Source organism: Aethalodelphis obliquidens, unplaced genomic scaffold (genome assembly GCF_003676395.1).
Source record: "Aethalodelphis obliquidens isolate GAN/ISIS:26980383/991018 unplaced genomic scaffold, ASM367639v1 scaffold6, whole genome shotgun sequence".
NCBI classification, from domain to species: Eukaryota; Metazoa; Chordata; class Mammalia; order Artiodactyla; family Delphinidae; genus Aethalodelphis; species Aethalodelphis obliquidens.
In genome coordinates this window covers 39062428-39084843 of record NW_020837950.1, presented here as the reverse complement: position 1 = coordinate 39084843, position 22416 = coordinate 39062428, and the positions used below count along the sequence as shown (strand labels likewise).

At 57.0% G+C, this 22416-nt stretch overlaps 1 protein-coding gene across 1 annotated transcript; it reads right to left on the bottom strand.

Annotated features, from left to right (window-relative positions):
- Nucleotides 1-9190: 9190 nt before the first annotated feature.
- Nucleotides 9191-13395, bottom strand: MSX1 (msh homeobox 1). Its single transcript, XM_027103381.1, has 2 exons — nucleotides 12698-13395; nucleotides 9191-10353 (listed from the first exon to the last, which is right to left on the bottom strand). The coding sequence occupies exons 1-2, from the start codon at nucleotides 13164-13166 to the stop codon at nucleotides 9911-9913; spliced, it is 912 nt and encodes a 303-aa protein (XP_026959182.1). The 5' UTR covers nucleotides 13167-13395; the 3' UTR covers nucleotides 9191-9910.
- Between the last annotated feature and the right edge of the window lie 9021 nt (nucleotides 13396-22416).

The following is a 22416-nucleotide window of genomic DNA, read 5'->3' as shown; positions in this document are numbered from 1 at the left end:
CCGCCGCCCCATCCCCGGACCCTGAGCAGTTCGATTTGACCTGGATGAGTCTCAGGTATCAGCCGACAGGCATTTTAAGAGAGCAGAAATATTCGCAGTGCGCCTCCTTGCGTCCCCCACCCAAATCAATGCGCCGTGAAGTTTCCAGCTCAGGCCTCACCTCCCGAACTTCTCCTTCGAAACCACCTCCCCCCCCCGCGACCCTGCCCGGCCCCAGCGTGGAGGAAAACTGGGTATCCCGGTCAAGAGTCCAGGTTCCTGAGGGTTCACCCGAAAGCTGCTTAGTGACCTTGGACGGGTCACTTGACATGTGTGGAGCACAACTGATGTGTCTAAGAAAGGGAGTAAAGACAATCTTTTCTTTGAAGGTCATAGGGTGAATTAAGTGAAATAGCGCGTGTTACGCGCCTGGCACAGCGTCTGGCTCAGAGTAAGCGCTCATTTAGGGGATGCGGTACTTGCTTCCCCAGCCGGGGCTGTACTGGGCGCTGGCATAAAAGAATCTATCAAACCACAGCCTGCCCTCAGCTCACAGGAGGAAACGATGTTGACAGATGTACTTGGTGCAAGACTTGAAGCATGAATAAAGTGGGGGTCAGGGCAGGGAGCTCAGGCTCCACCTTTGTTAATAACACCAAAGGAGCAGATATTATTCAGATAATTGAGGGGGGGTATCTTCACTCTCTGGACATGTAGTCCCTTCCCTCCGTGTGCCCACCCTGCACTCACACAGCCCCGAGAGTGAGTGCTTCCCCAACTTTTGCGCCCTAGGCACCTGGCTTGACTTCCCGGGTGTGGCTTGGAATCTTGTCTAGCCACGTGGCCCTGGGCAAGTACCTTCACTTCGCTGGGCAGCAGTGTGCTGCCGTGTGCAAAGCGGTAACGATAAGAATCCTGTCGTCGGTTCGTGAGGGTTAAATGGGACTGTGCAAGGCAGGCGTTGGGCGCAGAGTCATGTACCCGCCCCTGCCCAATAGCAGGCAATCCTCTTCCTTCGCTGGCGTCCAGGCCTCAGTCTCCTAAACTGCGAGATGGATCCAGGGCAGGCCCTGGAGGACGGCTGAGCTCCGGGAGCGCACTCCGGGGCGGGACCGCACAGCTGGCGCACAGCTGGGCCTCGGGAGCCAGGCCGGGTGTCAGAGGGAGGGGCGGGGGACCGTAGTTGTGAGCTGCGGTCGCCGCGGGGGGTGTCCGCGGCGGACTCCGCCCCACAGCTGAGGCCCAGCTGGCTCTAGGGCTGGCGCGGCCGGGTTCCAGGGACTCCAGGGCGGGACCAGGGCGCCGGGGGGCGGGGTCTCGAATCTGAATGAGCTCCGAAGGGAAGAGAAACTACAGTGGGGCCTGGGGCTTGCCTCACCCCGCCGGGTTGCCAAGCTTCTCCAGAAACTCTCTCCGAAGGTGTCGGAGGGGGGAGAGGCGCAGAAGAGAAGGAAGGTTATCAAGAAAAAAGCATCTCTTCAGCGGTCACCCTGGTCCAAGTCGCCATCACTTTCCCTCTAACTGGGGCCCGCGGTCCCTCCTATTCCGCCCCCACCGTTCTCCTCGCTAACATCTCCCAGAGCTTCAGAAACTGCAAAGCGGACCCTGTAGGCCTCCTACTCTTAATTCGACAGAGGCCAGTTTCAGCCTTGGCTAGCCTCTTCCCGCCTCAGGGCCTTTGCACTGGCTGGTCCCTCTCCACGGGAGATACTTCCCTTGGCTCCCCTTCGCCCTTTGGGTCTTAGCTCACAGGTCGCCTCCGTAGAGAGGTCCACCTTGATCGTTCCCATTGTGCTTCCTGTCACTGTCCTGTTATCTTCTCCCTTCAAAGCATTCATCTCTACCTGAAGTTCGTATTTGTTAGTGTGTTCGTCTTGTTCAACCATTGAATGAATTAATGAAAGTACACTGGACACAGACTTTCAGTTTGTGACCTTGGCCAAATAGCACGACCCCTTCAAGCCTCAGTTTTCTCATCTGTGCATGAGGACATTGATCCCATTGGCGACAACGGCACATCTCTAAGGCGATGTCCAGAATGGTTTCTCCAAATCGGACGTGGGTTTAAGGAGGCACCGAGCACCTAGAGCAAGGCAACCTGGTCAGTTCTGACTGTGGTCCAAGGGGGATTCTGCCAAGTGCTCTGGCCCAGATGCCAGTGCTTCCTGGTGGCTCTGTTGCCATTCAGATGAGTTTCTGCATTCACGCTGGAGGTATAGGCAGTGGTTGATGGAAAACACTGATCCGGTCTTAGGCACTTGTGTGACCCTTGGCAAGTCACTTACCCGCCCTGTGACTTGGTTTCCTCACCTGTAATATGGGTTAATAGTGGGTCTGAGTCTAAGGGAGAGGATTAAAGGATTAATTCTGGGTTCACAGTGGTACAGAATCTTCCATCCTTCCCACCACCATCCGAGGACAAGAACACCCCTGCCACTTTTCAGCCACTCATCCCCCACCCTTAGGACCACCCACCCATGCCCTGGGGGATCCAGGCATCCCGACTTCCAATTGGCCAGCCATAGCAGCCACAGAGGGTATCAGCACGACCAGCGCAGAGTGTGATCGTGGCCATCCCTCCACTGTGCTGCATGCTCTCCTGCTCCCCAGGCACGTTCCAGGTCGAGTCACCCCAGCTTCCTCTGCATTAGCCTGAATGTGACTCCATTCCCGGGGCCAGAAAACTGAGGCTCAGAGAAGTGAGAGGCTAGGTGACAGCGCCCAGCAAAGGCTGCCTCGTTCAGAAGCTCTGCTCCAGCTCTCATTAGCTGTGTGCTTTTTCCTGAGTCATTCGACCTATGCTGCAGTTTCCTCGTCTATGAAATGGGGATACCAATGGCGCATGCCCTCCTGGTAGTGAGGATTCGTTGACATAATCCACGTGGAGTGCCTGCAATGGTTCTTGTACATGCAAGGGCTCTACACATGTTACCACAGTCACATCCGGAAGGATAGGTCCATCGTTATTTCCCAGCCCCAGCTTGGGAACGCAGGTGATATAACAGACCAACAGACCTGGGGAGAGCTCTTTCCCTTTAGCTCTCTCCAACCCTCTCAGGAGTCATTGCTGTGCCCACTTAGCAGACATGGAGCCTGAGTCTCAGAGAATCGGGGGGGGGGTGTGGGGTGTCACTCAGCCTGCCCCAAATATTTACTTCCAGTAGGTTCGGCTCTGACATTGGCCACTTGTTTGGTAGAAGAGCCCCAACTGCCACCGGAGGACGGAAGCAGGGAACCGGTCATCAGAGAGAAAACGGGGTATCTTTTTTTAAGTAGCATCCCCAAACGCAGAGTTCAGCCTTCCCTCGGGGTAGCTCACCTGAGTGTGGACAAAGTGACAGGGGCTGAGGAGTCCTGAAGGTGCCTGGCTGGGGAGGCAGGGAAGTGGCCCCGCGCAGAGGCGGCTTTGAGGTCGCGCCCCCATCTACCCAAACCTACCCCACACAGCTCCTGGTACACAGGGCAAAGACAGCCTGCAGCGCCCCGCGTGCGTGCACGCACAGACTCGCAGCGCCGAGCACGGAAAACCTCACCCAGACCGCAGCCCCTCGCGTCTGCAAAACCCGCTTCCCATGGGTGGGGAAGGAGGCAGCCCCTGCGGTCCTACAGCAGTGAGTTGGGATCCAGCCACCGCTCGGCGCCCGCCTGGAGCCATAGTTTCCTGGCCTAAGAAATGGGCAGCAAAGGGAGCCGCGGCGGGGCTGCTGCCCGGACCCACTCAGCCTCTGGTCGGGGCCGATCATTCTCTCTGCTCCCAGTCAGCCCGTTGAATTCGCTTTTACTACCCGCAAACACAGGCCTTTATTGCACCCCGCCACGATGCTCTAGGCCCTGCGAGCCAGGCTTTAGGGGCAGATTCCATAGGTTCCGAGAGGAGCATCAACTTGCTAGAATTCACCATCCAGAAAGGCATAAACCTGGATTCCAGCCCCCATGTCTGAGTCGTCAGCCACGACTCTTTCGGATTCTCTAGGAAAGTACACACGCACACACCTCAAGTACTCATAATCAAGGGTAATTGCTGGCAGTGCGAGGCATCTCACGAGCACTTTATTTCATTTTATACTCTTAATAATTCAAAGGGATTGTTGCCACATTCCACACTTTCTCTACGGGAAAGGCTCAGAGAGGTTAAGTAACTTGTCCAAGTTCACACAGCTAATAAGTACCAAAACCAGGACTCCTAAGACCAGATGGTCTGACTCCAGCGGTAAACTGGCTGCTTCTAGAAGCACCGCCTTCTCGGTTGGGGGCAGGACGGGGGTGTCTGAATGGCTATTCCAGATCTTGGGCCTGGGTTCAGCGGAGCACGTGCAGGATGTCGGATCTGATTCCTGGGAAGGCGTTGGAGACTCTGCGGAGGCACAAGGCGGGTGTGTGAGACGGAGGGTTGGGGGGAGGGGGTTTCCAAGGAGGAACCCCAGGATGAGAAAGAAGAGCTGAAGTCACCCCGGGGTACTTGGGAGTGCCTAGCATTCCTGTGGGCGATTCTTGATGCCTCCCAGGAAAATCTTTTACATCCTGGGATTGATCCCACGCACACGCGCTGGGCACGTTCCCTCACGGTGTCCTCCATGCAGCAGATCTCCCCCTAACCGCATCCGCTGTGCTCTAGGCTATGCGGCTCGCTCCTCTGTGGAGCCCTGTGGCCCAGTCTCTGAGTGGCTTCTCTCAGCCTCTGCCTGAAGTCTCTTTCTGCGGCTGGAAGTCTCTCAGTACATCATTTCTCAGAGTTTATCTCCCCCCAATCAATGTCTATCAGTGGGTCTCCCCCACCCAAGATTATGTGTAAATATCAGTGTCACCCGGTCCTAAGTGACAGAACTCGCGTAGGACGTTGGAGCGTAGCCGTGATGTGTCTCTATGAACTGGAGCCGTGTTCCTTGGAATGCGTGTTATGTTGACTGTGGGCGTTGGGTGTGTGCTGTGTGTGTTTGGTTGGGTATATGTGTTGGTTTTATGTGTACACAGTGTGCAGCATATGTTGGTTTTGTGTGGTTGGGTGTCTGTGTGGCTTGGTTGTGTATGTGTTGTGTGTGTCGAATTGCATGTGTTTGGGAAGTGCCGTTTGTGTGTGTGTGTATTTGTTGACTGTGTGGGTCTGTGTGCTGGGTGTGTATGGTTGGTGATGTGTGCTGGTTCCCTTTGTGTGTGTGATGAGTGTTGATCGGATGTGTGTTGGGTATCTGTGTTGGTTGTAACATGTTTTGCATGTGTCAGTTCTGTGTGTGCGTTAGATGTATGTTGTGCTGTGTGTTGGTGTGTTGTATATGCGTTGCTGATATATGTTCGTGTGTGTGTGTGCGTGCGTGCTTGCGCGCTCAAGAGCAAGCGCTCTCTGTCGCCGAGGGAGCCTAGTCCAGCGTCAGGCTCCAGCGCAGCAAGGGGCAGGGGCTGGCGAGAGCAGGGGCTGTGGGCCTGCGGGGCCGCGGGAGGGCGCTGTGGAGGAGGCAGGCCAGTGTGATGGGAGGGTCGCCGAAGGCGTGGAGCGGGGGTGCGGTGCACGGCGGCAGTGGGAGCTGAGTGGAGCGGAAGGAAATCCAAGAGTCTGGGGCGGGCGAGCTGGGGTGCTCTGAAGAATGGACACCGGGCGGGGGTAGGTTAAGGTGTTTGTCCCGGCGGCGGGCGGCGGGGCTGGGGGAGTGTCCCGGCCCGGCCGCGGTGTGAGCTGCTGAGCGGGCGGGGACAGAGTCGGGGAGGCTGCACGGCCCCGGGGGCCAGGCCAGGCCGGCGCCAGCCGCCTAGTTGAAAGGCGGCCGCGGCCTCTCCTCGCTGCTTCCCGTTGCGCCCCCGAGGGCTCCAGGCTGGGCGCAGGCCGAGGCCAGGCCGGCCTCGCCTCCGCGCCGTGGGTCACTAGGGGGCATCGGTCGGCGCGTGGCCCGGGGCCAGCCTCACAGCAGTAGGATTCGCACTCATGGCTCCCGCCTTGTGCCTCGTGAGTAACTGTCTTCACTGGGTCTCCTGAGAGAGCTGGGCCTTCAGCCCTGGGTCATAGAGCAGAGAAAGGAACCCTAGAACTAGGCCCTCTTAGCGCGAGCTCTCCAGCCCCACCCCAGCCTCGCAGGTCCCTGGCCGCCCGGGCCCCGCCGACCTGCACCCAGAGCTAGGAGCGCCCCAGGTCCCTCGCCGCCCGGTAATCTCGGTTCTCCGCGGGCTTCCACGCCATGGGCTTTGGTCTCGCCAGAATGGTCAGAAGCTGAGTTTTGCAGATTGAGACGTCCGTCTCCTCCCCAGCAAAACGAAAACGCATTCACAGACAGCGTGCAGGGCAGGTGAGATGCCCCTCTTGTTCCCCAAGGGACAGCGCTTACTTGTGGTCAGGGCTGGAAGGAGTTAAATTCGTAGAGCTAGGGCCTGAGTTCTAGGCGGCCGGTTTTCCCAGCCCCAAATTGCTGGCCCGGACTCTGTGACCCTCAACGAGAGGGAGCTGGGCAGTACCGGGAAAGCGTGGATCCCCGAGTGGAATCTGTGTTCGGAATCCTTGCTCTCCCCCTTATTGGCTGTGTGACCTTGGGAAAACCGCGTAACCTCTCTGAACCGCAGTGCTCTCCCTTGTAAAAAATCTCCTAGGGTTGTTGGGAGGCGCGGGGGAGGTGGCGTGCGCCTGAACTCCAGCGCACAGTAGGCTGCGTTAAGTGCTGGCTCCTCCTCCATCACAAAGTACAAGCGAGGTAGGTGGCGACTCCGTCGTGATTGACCCGACGTTTCCTGCCAGGCAAGGAAATCGATCCTTAAAGGACCAGACCTGGGAACCCCTGCCCACTCCGCCCTCGCATGATAAACAAGCAACTGCGTTCCAAGGACTGGGCTGGACAAGAAGCAGTGCCCCAGCCCCGCCTCGAATTCCCGCCGGACCCGGCTGAATCTGGCTCAGGGTCCTCACCCCACAGCGGCGCGCCGCCCTGATCCAGCAAACATTTATTGAGCACCTTATGTGTGCACGCCCTATCGAGGGAGGGAATTCAGAAACAAAAGCAGGGAGGCAAAGAAAAGGCTGAACGAAAAGAAACAAAAATGGGGAAACCAGGGGACATAGGAGTGGAAGGAGACCCGGACCCAAGGCTTGCAGAAGGGCTGGGGTGCGCGCGGAAGCGGGCTCGGGCGGGGGTCCCAGGGCGGTGGCCGGTTCCCTACTGGCTGAGGCGCTGGGTGGGGGAAGGGGGCGCGCCCACTTCGCCTGCAGCTACCGCCAAGCTGGAGCCTCGGTGCGTCTGCTGAGCGCGAACAGTTGCTCATTACTGCAATTATGTTGCTCTAAGGTTGCCTGGACCCTAAATTGCCAAGTTTCGAGGAGCCAGGAGGCCCGGGAGCCCGGGCCGGAGGAGATACCCGATCCTGCCCCGCCATTCCCCTATCCCGCACGGGTGGAAAAGATTCCAGTTTGCCGACGCACCGTGAGCTGAGAAAATTCAGACCGCCCCGTATAACCCGGGCGCCCTCCCGCGCAAGGGCTCGTTGACGCTTCCCCAAAATCCTGGGGGCGGGGGAAGGATTCCCAGGACCATTTCGCAGATGAGAAAACAGGAATGGAGAGACAGAGTGATCTTCCCTACCCAAAAAGTCAGGCAGCTAGGAAGTGGCAGGGCTGGGATCAACCACATGGGCTTCTCTGACTTCAAGTTCAGTACAACCCCCAAGACAGGAGAGTCGCCAAGGGTGTTCCAGAAAGGAACCCGGAAGATTTGTGGAAGCCAGGGTGTCCTGCGCGCGGTCACTCGGGATGCTGTGTTTATAGAGGGGGGAAATATCCTTTCAGTGTCTGCAAGACATAGTGATGTACCTAAGCCCCTTTAAGGGGCCGCGTGGGCATACGGAGTACACGACATTTTAAAATGTAACTCCCCTATCTTGGGGATGAAGAGGCCCAACTCGGGTTATGGCTGTGCTTGTGCCAGCCCAGAGGCCGGGGGCTGCCTGGTCATCGGAACTGCACTCCACAGCAAGCTTGCTTTCTTTTCCTTGGGAGGGGAGTTGTGACAAGTTCAGGCTGCAGCGCCAGCCGTGGGGACAGAGCCTTTGCCAGAGCTACCTAGACGGCAGCATCCGAGACCCACGGTACCCCGGAACTTGCCCGGCACTAGCCGAGAGCCCACCTGGGGCGCGTGCGCGCAACCCTGCGCTCTCTTGGAATTCGAGGCTGACCTCCCCTAGGGCTAGAAGCCGCGCAGTGCGCCATAGACTCGGTTTCCACATCGTGAGACGGTCTCTATCCATGGAGACGTCCACCCTCCCCGAGTCCAACGCCAGGTAACTTCGAGTTCTGACGACCCTTGGTGTGTTGGCTTCCCGTCGCAAAGGCTCGAGCAAAGGCTGCCGGGGGGCTGCCCGGCGTGGAGTTTGGAGGCGCCGCCACTGCCGGACAGAGGGGGAGGGGGGAGGGGCGCAGATCTGGTGAGAATTAAGCCAGGGCCCCCAACTCGAAAGAGAACAGAGCGGGGCCTGGAACATAGTAAGCTTTATTTGCTGGAGGTCATTTTCTGCCTTCAACATCCTCACAGAATTGCCCCCAGAAGGCTAAACTTGGCGCTCGTTCAAATATCTTCTCCTGGTAGCCTGAATATAACCTACTATATATAAAAGAAAAACCAAGTTTGTAGGCAGGGCTCATGCAAAGGACACACCAAGGCGGGAAGTATATGGTCGCCCTGGGTTTTCGGTAAAGATTTTTTTTTTTTTAAGGGTCGTCATAGGAAGTGTGAAGGCGCTAACATTCTGGGAGCTCAAAAATTAGTTCCGCAAACCGCGTCTACACCGGCGCGGCGATTTAGAGAAGCAAAGCAATGCCTCCCCACCCCCCATTTGGCCTCCTGTGGGAAAAACAGGTTTGCGGGGGTGGGAATTGTCTGGATTAGCTGTCTGCAGTCATCAAACCATTTGGGTGATTCGCTTTGTTTTCATAGACAGGTTAAAAGGGGAGAAAAAAGAAAGAGTCGGTTATGGGTCGCCTGAGCAAGTGTCGATTTCAGCTTAAAGTGAATTGGAAAATTGAGCCTAATTATCCTAGGTAATTGCTTCAATTCTCCACTTGACTTTGCTAACGCAGATCGGTCCTGTGTGTTCAAAAAGACACCCCCCCTCTGTCCCTGAATATCCTGTCGTCACCTTTGAAAAGTTGCTGGCATCCAACTACCATCAAACTGAAAGCAACTGTACATGTGAAGAGATGGCAAGAAGTAAAATTAAAAGACTAAATCAATAAGGAGATAATTTCTTGTAGCTTAAAATTAATTTATTTAACAAATATAGCTATAATATAAATGATAATAAAATTTCAAATATACAGTATTTACAGCAATCCCTTCCAAAGGGAATCTTGAGAGCCACCCAAATGTACTGTTAAATAGAAACAGAATTTTTAATTTTTATTTTACAATTTCTTTCTGATACTGGTAAGAGAGAGGTCCTTTCAACCTACCTTTGTCACGCATCTGTGTATCCCTCCCCCCAAAAGCAAATGTTTCGCTGTTGAAGTTCTCTTAAGTTTTGCAGTGGAGGGACCTGGGATCCGTCTCCCCTGTTAAGTTCTCTTTCTCTCCCACTGTTCTCGTTTCCGACATCTTCAGACATGAATTTCTCTGTGCTTTTTCCTGCCTGGTGCAGGAGGCACGGCCTCTAGTTCTGGTGCAACCACTAACTCTGCTGGGGACTGTGGATACACTTCTCAGCCTCTCTGGCCTCGGTTCCCCCATCTATAACTCGAGGGGGTAGATCTGGCTTCTAGAAGAGCGTTATGGGACCCTTCTAGCCGCTTTGGGGGAAGGGATCAGACTTCAGAGTGAACTCAGGGGCCAACCGAGAGGAGAAACCAGAGCAGTGTAGGGGTTAAAGGGAAGGAGCCAGGCGGAGCCGAGCAGGGGAGCGCCTTGGGGGAAGGCTCCTGCTGCTTGCTGGAGAGATCGGCTGGCACCACAGGTAGGTGACCCTGGGCCCTCTATGTCAGGTGGTACATGCTGTAGCCTACGTGGGCTGTGTAGAGTCCCACGGGCGCCACGGGCAGCGCGGCGCGCTGGAAGGGGCTGGAGGCACCGTAGAGCGAGGCGCCCGCGGCGGCCGCTACGGCCGCGGGGCCGCCGAGGGGGAAGGACAGACCGAAGGCTGCGGGGGGCAGCATGGGTTTGGCGGCCATCTTCAGCTTCTCCAGCTCTGCCTCCTGCAGTCTCTTGGCCTTGGCGCGGCGGTTCTGAAACCAGATCTTCACCTGCGTCTCCGTGAGGCTGAGCGAGCTGGAGAACTCGGCGCGCTCGGCGATGGACAGGTACTGCTTCTGGCGGAACTTGCGCTCCAGCGCCAGCAGCTGGGCTGTGGTGAAGGGCGTCCGCGGCTTGCGGTTGGTCTTGTGCTTGCGCAGGGTGCAGGCCGGGGGGCTCAGCCGCCCTAGGGGGCCGAGAGAGAGAAACGCAGGAAGTTAAGACACCCGCGCGGGAGAGTCATCGGCCCATAAATGGGAATAATATTAAATTACAACACCCGCTCTTCATTTGCGTGGAGCACCTCAGCGCCAGGCACCATGAGAAGCGCTTGGAAAATATTTTCTCCAATTCCCACCGCAGCCCCTCAGGGTAGATGTTCTTGTCTACCTTTTGCAAATGAGGAAACTAAGATTCCAGGTGACACGAGCCCATGTTCAAGGCCCGAAATAACTGGGGAGAGGCGGGACAGCCCTTAAAGCTAGATGGCCGCTTAAGAAGGCCTTTCTCAGTGGGGCCTTCTCCACCCCCACGCCACGCACATTGGGACGGTGGATGTTAGAACGGTGAAACGCACGGCAAGAGGCCCTGCACCCAGCCCGGGATCACGTTTAGTTTTAGGCGTTGGCCGAACATTTATCTGTGCCCACTAAGTGGTCAGCGCTGGGCTAGGCCGTTCTGTGGCCTGGAATCCAGATCTCTGATTTCCACTCTTTCCCTTGGAACAATGCGTTCCTACAGGGTTCTAAGCTCGGTCCCTGCTGACTGGAGGTGGAGCGACCCCGGATGTCACGAATGTCGCACCACGGCCAAGTCTCAAATATAAAAAGTGCCATGGTTTGAGGAGGTGCTTCATCTTAACGGGGCTGCTTCTTCTGATTGTCTCAATTGTCTCCTGCGCCTCTCCCATCCCCAGTGCCTTGGCCTCTGGTCACTTTCAAATGTGTGTGTGGGGGGGTGTGCCTCAGTCCGCAGAGATCAACACTGCTGGTGCCGAGGTGTCTTTTTCTTACGGCTTCAAAATATACCTCAAGGATGGGCTGTGAGCGAGCACCACCTCAGAGGGCTCATGCAGGTCCGGGACAGGGTCTGCGGGGCCAGTCAACCCCTGCCACACCCAGCAGCTGCGGCCAGTTAAAACAGGGACCAAAATTATTCCCAGGACAACAGAGATCCCGTCGACTTTGGGTCAGGACCCAGGCCCTAAAAGAATCCTCAAGTCTTGGAAAGGACGCTTTGCCTATGCAGCAGCTGCTCTCGGGGGAGCAATTAATTCAAATCGAGAATGTTTCACCAGGCGGGTTTTGCCTAATTATGCAATGTTTTTTGCACGCTTAAAAAAAAAAAAAAAGATCCTTTGGGCTCTCAGGCCACCAGGATGTGAGTCAAACGAAATCTCGTGTTAACATCCCTGCTTCTTCCCTGGTCGAGACCATTGAGAGTCCGGGAAGCAGTTGGCCCCTGACTCGCTTTCCGCCGGGCCACCCGAGGGGCGGGCGCCGAGGGAAACGTCACTCCCTTCGGTAGCAACAGCCCAGCGCTGGGCCACCTTCTCCGGCCGTTAGGCCCAGGGAGGGGCTGGCCTTTCAAAGACGTTTAATCCCCAGATAAAAATCATTCCTCAGCATCACGCCATTGAATTCGGGTTGCTATTATGCCGCGCAAAATAATCAGAGGAAACGAGGAAAACTTGGGAATTTCCCGTGCTCCTGAAATATCTCCGAGTGTGTTCGCTGCGCAGAGAAGCCAGGGGGCCCGGAGGCCTTGGAACGACCCCGGAGGCGTCTTTAGCGGCTGGAGTCAGCTTCCATGACCCAGTCCGAGACATTTGGGAGCTCCCTACCATGTTGGAGGGGGTGCCTCCCACTAACTGACTTGGTGCCCCGCCCCCTCCACTGGAACCTGAGCGCCGCCTCCCCCTAAATGATCCATCCACCTAGAGCACCAAGTGTCTACCTGAAACACGAAGGTGGGGGGGGGGGATTTTGCAAGAGATTAGGAAATACTTTGGGCAAAGAAATACTTTGGGGGAGGGGTTGGAAAAGGGGAGGGGGCGCACCAGGCTTCAACTATGAGAAAGTGAAACTCTGAGCACTGGAAAGGTGTCCGCACCCCTAGAACCCACCCGTTGCCGGAACGGCGAAGTAACAGGGCTTAGGGTCTGAAAGAGGAGCCAGGCGGGACTCCTGGGGTCGTTTGGGGGGTGGGAGGGGCAGGAGGAGAGGGTGCCCAGACACCCGTGTCCTACAAGTGAACTCCTATCCGCAGCGTCGCCTAGCCAAGGCGAGGAGCCCGCGAAAGTGGACCGACTGCTGGGCCTCAGCCAGGCCTCAACCCTCTTCCTGGGTGGGAGTGGGGTGAGGCATCAACCGCCGGCCTCCCCGCCAACCCATCTGCTGCACGGGCCCCGGGTACCGGGCTGCAGGTACGCAGACGCCCGAGACAAGCAGGCGCCGGCGCGCGGCCTGGCGCCCTCGGGTCCCGCACCCCCGCTGGCCCCCTCCCCCGCCGCCTGGGTTCTGGCTACTCACTGGCCGGGGGCGGGGAGAAGCGGGGGTTCTGCAACCACGGGGTCCTCTCGGGCTTCTCGGGGCTCTCGGCTTTGACGAGCGCATCTTCTGGTAGCTTGAGGAGTCCTCCCACCGAGAAATGGCCGAGCGGCCGAGGCGAGGACGGCGCATCCGGGGCGCCCAACGACCCGGGCCGGGAGCCCAGAGGCTGCGCGGAGCCGCCCGGCGCCTGTGCGCTCTCGGAGGCCGCCAGGACGCTGTCTTTGGCCCCAGGCTTCCTGTGATCGGCCATGAGCGCCTCCACGCTGAAGGGCAGAAGCGAAGGGGACACTTTGGGCTTGGCCCCCTCCTCGTCTGCGCCCATGGCGGCCGCCGTGGCCGTGGTGGTGCTGGGGGTCTGGCCCCCGCCGCCCCCCGCCGGCTTGCCGAAGGCGGAGTCCTCCACTTTGACACCGAGTGGCAAAGAAGTCATGTCAGCAGCCGGGGCCATGCAGAGCCGGGCCCCCCCTCCAGCCTCAGCTCCGGCCAGCCGCCGGGCATGAGCTTCGGGCGGGCTGGGAGCGCGGCCGGCCTCTGGGATTGCCCGGGGCCCTGGCCGGGCGGGCCCTCCCGCGCGCGCCTCCCGCCCCTCCCCAGAAGACCAGCTCCGGCGCTCCGGGCCTGCTTATCCGCTGGCGCCGCCGCGCAGGCCGAGTTCCCGGGCGCACCAGCCGGCTCCGGGTCGGGCCGCAGCTCCCCAGAGAACTTGTTAATAAGGCGAGGCCAGTGCGGCGGCAGCCAATCAGAGCGCGAGGGGGCGGTCCCGGCGCGATCCATTGGGCCCCGCTCCGGCGGACTCGATCGGAGGCGCGCTGGGCCTCGGGGCGCGCAGGGCTGGGTCCGGCCCTGGGAGGGCAGAGGAGGGGAGGGGGCGCTCGAGAAACGTTCCTCTGCGCTAAAGCCCGCGCCGCCTGTCCCTGTGTGGTTCCTCCTGGGTCTCTATTTTACTGTGTTCCTGGGGGACTTTCCCTTGTTCTCAGTCCTTCTCTTCTGCTCTTCCCTCTCCTCCCCTTCCTTTATCGCCCCTCTTTCCCAATTCCTCCCTTTTTTCTCTACTCCTTTCCTGTTTCTCTCTCCTACCTCTCCCCTTACCTTTCCGTTCAGTCAGTTGCTGTGTCTGTTTCTACCCAGTGGATAGTGGAGGATAGTCCTCCTCCAATATCTGCCTCCCCTCTTCTCTACCACGATAATTTGTGTTGAAGCCATTTCTTATATATTCTTTTTATAGTTTAAAAAATCTGCAGGGTTATTTATTATAGTAGAAAGACATAACATTAATTTCTTCTTTAAGCATTCATTTTCTTCGGTTCCAATCTTCAAAACTTTACCTCTGCGTAAAAGTGGGCCTTTGTCTCCTAAGCGCTGGACTGAAGTTTGCCCCAGAAGCCACGCTCCCGTGCTGCTATGGATGTTAACAATAAGAGTACATTGTGTTATCTGGAATGGATAATCGAGTTTCATACCCGATGCGTACTTTCCAGCTGTGAACTTTCAGGAGGATTACAGCACCTATACCGACGACCGGCTCGGGGACGAAGCCGATCCTTTTGATATAGAACTTATTGAATATAAAACCAACAGAAACATCAACAAAACACTGATCTGGCCTTAACGTAACCTCGATCAGCGTGTCCGCAAAAAAAATAACAGTCCCTATCTCTGGATCGCTGATCTTGTGTGTGTGTGTGTGTGTGTGTGTTGGGGGTAGGGGGAGGCGCATTTGGGAGAGACGGCCAAGAAAAGAGGACTGCTCCTGGGACGGATCCTTGGTGCTGGGCTTGAGATTTTTTATTTTGCCAATTTCGGAGGAAACGTGATTTTATTTTTGCTGTTAAAAAATACAGGAAAATGAGTTGGGGGTGTGGGGAGACGGAGGATGTACACAAACTCGGGTCGGGCCTCGGCGGTTTTCTGAACCTCTTTTTTATGGCTTCTTATCCCGGGGCCCAGGCCGGCGGCTCCCGGGGAGCTGGCGGCAGTGATTGGCGGCTCACCGGGACCGGCCATTGATGGCTGCGGGGTTCTAATCTCCAGGAAACACAAGGGGCTGCCGTGGCCATTTCGGGGTAATTATCCGAGCGCGGAGGGACAGCGAATTCCCTCGCCTTTTAACTGGGCGCAATAAAAGCTGTAGATTAGGGGCATCCAGATTAAGGAAAATGAATTACTAGAGAGGGAACTTTATTACCCGGACGGCGTCCGGGGTCTGGCAGGAGGGGTCGGGCTGCGGACGCCGGAGCCATTGGCAACCTCCCATCTGTCCGCAGGCTCCACGACGTTAAGGCCTTGGGCGGGTTCGGGAATACTCTCGTCTGTGAAATTTACGCAGCCTCTCCAGACTTCTTGCGCTCCCGAAACTGCAGCACAAGCATTGGGCAGGGTCTGGGGCCTCCAGCTCGCGTCCGGCCCAGTTGGAGGAGCGGCGCACGCACGCGGCCTCTCTAAAGGCACCGTACCTCTGGGGGGCACGGAGAATAGAGAGTCCTTCCTCCAGGCAGGGAAACCTAGACCCTGGAGGTTTGCCCGAGGGTGCAAAGGATAGAAGGCCAGAGATGAGCGACCTGACACTCAGCAAGGCTGTAGGCCAAGCACCTTGCTAGCAGCCCAGACTGGAAGGCCGACTTCTATTGCCCGCCTTTCCAATTAAACTCTCCCTGGAACGGGCGAGCCGGAATCTCACTCTGCACTCGGTTGAAAGAGGGAGAGGAAACCGAGGCCCCTAGGCTGTATGGGTCAACATTTTAAAAGCGAGCAGTGTGACTTTCGGTTGGGACCTGCTGTGTTCCGCCCTCGTCTCCCATATAGCAAAATGTTTGGCTCCCAGATCACTTTGAAAATCTAATATAACTAAGAACTTTCTAACTAGAAAATGCGCATCAGCAAAAGCAACTTCAAAGGCTCTGTACCCACTTGGAGTCCTCCAGATAAGAACCCCTGCTTTAGAGCGGAGCTGGGGCTCGAACCCCGAGAGTGCAGGCGCGCGACGCAGAGGGGGCTCTGGGCTGTGTCCGGCGGGCGCAGCAAGGCCAGGCCGCGGGCCGGGGACCGGGCGGCCGGGCGGCGGGAGAAGGGCCGCATCGCTAATTGCGGGGATAAACAATCTGTCACGATCCCTCAGCGCGCCTAATAGGCAGACGAGGATGTTGTTTTTAGGCGCCAGCGGCGGCCCGATCAAAGGCAGCAGCCGGCGCAGGGGCCCTTGAAGTCGCGCCCCCGCCTCCTGGGAGCAAACCGCCTGCGCCCGCAGCCCCCGGCCCTGCCGCCCGCCCCTCTGCTTCGCGAACCCGTCCCGAACCCCACGGCATCTTTTTAGGTTCGGTCTGGGTTAGTGTCTGTTCTGGCTCGGCGCGGCGGGTTGACCGCAGCACCCGTGCAAGGCGAGCAGAGTGTCTGCAGAGGGAAAGGGGTTCAGAGTGGATTCCACGTGGAGTCCGTGCTCAGAATCGCTCGGGGTTCTTCCACTGATCCGCCACTGGGCTGCGAGAAAAAGATACCCACGGTCTCAGAGAAGGGACTTAGAGAAAAAAACCCAAAATATCCATCTGTCTCCCGGGGCGCGTTGTTCCCGCGGGAGGAAAGGCACAAGTTTGGGGCAGTGAGAGGGAGCCTTCTCTGCGTTGATTTTCGTCTGGGCCTTTTCGGATTTCCCGGTTGGCGGGTTCCGAGAGCTGACAGGGCCGGGGGCTGCGCCTGTTATCTCGCCGCCAGCACTAACCCCCAGGCGCTTCTACTCCCGGCATTTCTCCGCGTGGCCGTTGCAGCCAAGAAAGCCGGGCTGTAATTCATGCCTGGCAAGGGCAGGGCTGGCCCGCAGCAGATAAAGCTCCGGGACTGGCGCTAGGCTTCCGTCCTCGCGCACTCCGCTCCCCTCCCCACCTCTCCCGCCTGGCTCCTACTTCCCTCATTCCGGGGCATCTTAAAGCTCTCTCCATGCCCCGAACAGATCAGCTCAGCATCTCGGTTCCGAAAGAGGGTGTGTCCTGCGGCCACTCTCTGGGCAACTGGTGGTGGTGGTCTTTTTTTCCCCAAAAATGCCTATTTTATGGGACTGCGTGGCTGCAGAGGAAGGGTGGTGTTTTAAGACTCCCGCCTCGTGGACAGAGATTTGTTTTGAGAGGGACCCCATTGTAAAGACCTCCGTCACTATCTGGGTATTGCGCACGGATTCGAAGAGCCTGCAGGCTGGTCCCTCACTTCGGCATTCGTTGTCACCTCCGTCGGGTTTTTGTTTACGTCCCCTCCCCCCCTTTCCCAATGCATTTTGTGGCCTCGACCCAGGAATCCGCGTGCATTTTTAAAATGTGCAGCTCAGTGGGATCCCCCGGCAATTAGCGAGCCCCAAACAGTCCTCTTTAATAGAATGAATGTGCTATGAAAACCGATTACCCGGAACGATTTATTTTGGTGGGAATTCACCAATCTCCAGGAGGGCGACGGAGGGGGAGAGAGGGGAGGTATTTTGTCCTGGAGGTAAGGGGGGTTGACGGGTAGACAGAAAGCACCACCCCGGGATCCCCCAACTTGCGGAGGGGGCCTCCCGACCGGAGTTCTCCAGTCTTTTGGTCTCCGTCGCCTAGAAGTGAACGGCTAGGAGTCAGAGGTTTGGGAAACTGTCCGGGAGTCACTGATGGTATCCTTCAGGAGGATTTCACAGCTTTCCAGAGAAAGACTCCGGAGAGCTAAGAACTCCAGGGAGTCTTCAGCTATTGCCTGAATATCCAGGGCACAAATTCGGAGCAAAAAGCTTTCTGCTTTCCCGGGACCTGGGCAGAACTTATACCTTTGAAGAGCTGTGGTGTTCTTTTCAATGCGAAGTGGGGGGGTGGGGGAAGCTACTAGTAAAAAACATTTTCTCCTTCTTGCTCGTTCCTCCGCTTAAGTGGGCCCAACTTGTGGGTGGAACTGCCCAAGAGTGGAGGATTTCACTGGGAGAAATCGACAAGCCCGACTCCCTGTTTCTTCCCCCTTCCCGCCCTGCCCTTCCACCCCCTCCCCCCTTAGTTCTTTCCTCCAGAGCCGGCCGGGGCTTCCTTGTGTCTTTAAATTCGGAAGGGGGTGAGGGGGTCTAGATCCGCGGGGGGAGAGAGGGGGCCCCCCTTTCAAATGGCCCAAATTAATGTGATCGCGACATGAGGGTGCACTTGGGGAAGATGAAAGCGGAGGCCGGCCGGCTCCTCCTAGAGCTCTATAATTATAGATAATATATCCCATTTCAAAGCAATTAGACCAATCAGGCGTAACGAACCACTTTGCTGCCGACGAATAACAAAGGCGCACGGTTATTTAAGCCTGGAGATGTCAGGCAGACCCCGAGGCTCCAGGGGCCGACCAAACATCTTCCATCTCGGCTCTGCCCACCCTGAGCTGAGGAAGGCTCGCCCTTCTCCCCCCAGGCTCTGCCCAGCCCACCGAGGCCCCCATCTCAGTTCCGGCAGGGGCCTGGACGTGCAAGGGTTGGAAGGAATGGGAGGAAGGGAATTGACTTTTTTTTGAGTTGGGTGTCAGGGCTCTTGTCAGAGGTTTCACAAACTTTCCCCGATTTAATCCTCTCTACTCTGGGAGATAGGTATTACTATAGCCTTTTTCCCCCTTCCAGATGAGAGAATAGAATCAGAGAGGTTAAGTGTCTCGTCCAGGGTCACACAGCCAGCTGGTGGTGGCGCCAGGATCTGGACACAGGTGGTCTGAATCCCCAAACCACTCTTTTCACTCGCTATAGCGGTCTCCTCTCACTGAGCTGTCAAAAGACGAAACGCATTAAAATACAGAGGGTGCTGTCAGGATTTGGCAGCACCGCCTCCCAGTCCCGCCCCCAATCCAGAAAATGGGTTTGGGGTCCATCACTTACTATTCTTCTCTCCTGCTCCTCCCCTCCCCCTGCCCACCACATTCTCGAGTCTTGAAAACTGTCCAGATTTCCCGTGAATTTATCAAATGTGGAGGAGCTCAGGTGTGTCAGAGAAGAAGACAGATCCGGGCTGCAAGCTGCTTCACCATCTGACGGCCGTTTCTTCCGAGCCTCGGTTTGTCGTCTTTAAAATGGGAACTCTGTTCCCCAGCTCAGAGACGCTGAGCTTGGCCCTCCCGCCGTTGGCCACACCGCCGGACTTCGCGCTGTGGCAGGTTCCCAGCGCTGTGAGCACTTGGAGGTGCTCTGAGGCATCCAGGGGGTTCTGGGGCCTTCCTCTCGACTTGCAACTTCCTCCTCTAAGGTGCCTGTGCAGGTGGGAAACCTCGTATTTCACCCCCGGCTCGACAACCCGGGGAAAGAGGCTGAGCGAAAGACCAGACTGGGCGGAGATGGGCAGGAACAGTGATCAACAGACACAGGCAAAAAGACACACAGCCTCGGAGATGGTGGAGGATACAGCGATGGATACCGCGATGCCGAGAGCCGAGGAGTCTCTACGATCCTGGGACTTTTGAAAGACCTAGGTATTGAGTGGGATGGACGGCGAGTTTGGGATGCCCAGGAAGGCCAGAGCTGGGACGGGAAAAGAGAACAGTCGAGCGGAGCTCAGGGAGTGTCCTCCTAAGTGTGGCCCGCACCCCGCCGTGGCTGGGCAGCCGACGGGACTGTGCCGAGTTCTCGGGCAAGGGATCCGGCCCTTCCGCGACCAGGAGGGGTCCCTACAATATGGACAGGAACGGGGGTGGGGCTGCGGGTGGGGCTAGGTGGTCTGGGAGGCCCCCGGGCCCCCTCTCACGACGATTCCCACCTCCACCCCTCTTTCTCTCCGTGATCTCTCTCCCTCGGGGCCCTGGCTTTTGACATTCTTCCTCTGCATCCTCTTTCCCTCAGTCTCTCTCATCTGTCTCTGGGGTGGGTCTTGGTCTCAGGTGTGTCTCTCTTGATCTCTTCCGGTGGACCTGGCAACCTCCATCTCTTCATCTCTCTGCTGTCTCTGTGTCATTCCGTCTCTACTACCATGTTTCTTCCCACCCCTCCCCTCCTCTTTCCCTTTTTCTGTCTTTTTTTGCAGCCTCTCACCTCCCCCCCCAGGCCCATGATTCAGTAGGAATCACTGCCCTCAAGTCACTCCGAAGCTAATGCGACTCCAGCGAGTTCTTTCTGCAGATAGTTTCCCATTTCTGGAGCAGCAGTTGGCATCTTTGGAGCTGCAGGAAGTGCTCCTCCCTGCCCACTGGGCTCCTGCCTCTACTGCCCATGGTCTGGAGCTAGTAATTTCTCTTCTGAGTCTCAGTTTCCCCATCTGGATCATGAGCGCACAATATAACTTCCCTCTAGGGTTGTCAGGAGGATGGAAAAGGAGGGTGACAGAGTCTGAATGGCGCTCTGCGGGCACCCAGAAGGCTCGGCAGACCTCAAGGTGCCAGCTAAGAGTCCTTCACTCCCACCGTTCCAGAACCTGAGGGAGGAAACGGCGTGCAAATGCAGGGCACGCTGAGGAGAGGGCAGGAGTGGCCGGGGAACCCACGGGGAACAGTGGAGAACAGCAGGCAGCAGGTCTGTAGGGAGAAGCAGTTGGCCCTGCCCCTGCCCTTGACCCAGCGCAGGGCACTTAGACCCAGTCCCAGCCAGTTCCCTCCTGGCTACTCAAGACTCCTCCTAAGGGCTTGCAGGGGCATGAGCCAGGCCGCCCCAGGTCTCTGTACTCTTACTACCCTCAGCTGTTCGGAAAAGGCGGTGCCTTGCCTCTACCCTATACTGTTCCCTTCCTGCCTTCGCAATCCTTGGACCTCTCTTTCCTTGCCCATGAGCGTGAACGAGGGACGCTCATCATTTGAAATGAGCTGGGTGCCACCCTCCTGGGTAGGGTGGAGGGCTAGGGGGGACAGTGGCTGGAAAGCCTCCAGCATGCAGTAGGTGCTCAATCAGCGCACTATGGAGCCCATGTTCCATAGATAGGGAAACTGAGACCCCAAAAGGAGTCATTTTCCCACAGTCTCTGAGCCAGAAACGGACAGAACTGGCACTAAATGTATGTTGCCCAATGCCTTACCTAGTGCTCATCCTTCCCAGCCCCGAGGAAGGTCAGGAAACCCGGATGTTCCAACTGTGACCAGTGGCTTGCAGCTCTGCGACCTCACAGAGGACCCTGTCCATTTTTGAGGACTCAGATGCAAAAGACTGTAAAGCGTGGTGCACCCTGGTGCACTCTGACCCTGGTAGGTTCAGGGAGCGTCTGTCCCCTCTCTCCAGTGAGGGCTGGGGCATGGGCTCGTGGAGCCCTGGGACGGGGTTTGTTTCTTGGAGCCAGGGTGAGCTGGAGTGAACCCGCTTTGACTGAACACCTGCTATGTGCTAGGTGCTTTCAATGCATCACCACAGTTAATGCTCACAACAGCTCCCGAGATGGCCAGCCCACTTTCCAGACGAGAAAACCGAAGGGACTTCCTTGGTGGTCCAGTGGTTAAGACTTCGCCTTGCAATGCAGGGGGTGCAGGTTCGATCCCTCGTCAGGGAGCTAAGATCCCACATGCCTCCCAGCCAAAAAAAAATAAAAACCAAACATGGAACCAGATGAGAAAACCGAGCACATTCCAGGCTGCAGAGCTGGGCATCGGTGACACCAGGACTGGAAACGGCGTCACTGCTCATTTCCACTGCGCCACGCATGTAGAGAAGTGGGGGAGTTTTTGTTGTCCCACTCTCAGCCTCTGCACGGCGTAGATGGGCCGTGGATGTTGTAAATGCCTGCGGTTTTGATTCAGTTCTGTTTTTCCCCCACTGCCAGCGAGTTTGGGCTGGATCCGGACTAGACTTCACACCCACAAGTTCTAAGTGCGCTTGGAAGGCACAGGGCCACGACTCCCTATAGGGCCACACCCCTCGCCATGCCACGCCCCTCTGGAATTCGGGGAGTCCTGGCCCTGCCCATGACCTCAGAGGAGGTGTGTAACAGGGTGAATGACAACCCCGGCCTGGACCTCAGTTGCTGCATCCATGTAATGGACGTGCCAAGCCCCACTTTGCCATCCTCCCTGAGGTTGGATCTGAGTCCAAGGAAACTGGAGAACTGAAGAGCTGAATGCCAGGATGAGGAATCATAAGTCCCATTAATAATAGTTAATACCTATTGACAATTACTATTGCAAAGCACTGTTCTGAGCTCTTAACGTGTCTTAATTCATTTAATCCTGACAACAACTCTATTTTTATCCTTGGTTTACATATGGGAAAGCTGGAGTTAAATTGTTTATGAGCAAAGACCAACATAAAAAATATAAAATGTTCTAAGATTTCACATGGCACCCAGGGGATTCTCAGGGTGCCCCACTGCATGGATGTGCCCCACGTTGGAGCCTCCTGATCTGGACTCCCTGATGGGGAAGGGCAAGCAGGCTGCAAAGCCTGGCCCACCCACAGGGCCTGGTGCTTCCACCTGCTCCAGCTCTGAGCCCTGGGCGTGCCCTCTGGGGTGGCTCTCCAGAGCCAGCTTGTGTGGGGCCCCTGGCACTAGGACAGGGCCTGGCATAAAGAGGGGACACTTCAGAGGAGAGGTGAATGGATGACGAGCAGGCAGTGTCAAACCTTCAGCACAAGACCCTAACCCGGAGCGTCCCCATCAGGTCAGACACATTAGGGCCAGAGACCTGAGCCTTGGGGTCAAGGGTGAAAACAGTCCATTTTAGTGCTGATCCAATAGTTCTTGAATGACGTTTGCAAAAGAACACTCAGTTGCTGACTCTGCTGAGTCTAAACCTCCTTTAAACATGAAGTTGAGTCCTAGCTGCCT

What these genes read in the sequence shown, in the direction of transcription:
- MSX1 (XM_027103381.1), bottom strand. Translation starts at nt 13,166, where the DNA reads ATGGCCCCGGCTGCTGACATGACTTCTTTGCCACTCGGTGTCAAAGTG. An exon ending in CTTCTCCCCGCCCCCGGCCA is followed by an intron (nt 10,354 to 12,697) that starts GTGAGTAGCCAG and finishes TCGGCCCCCTAG; the next exon opens with GGCGGCTGAGCCCCCCGGCC.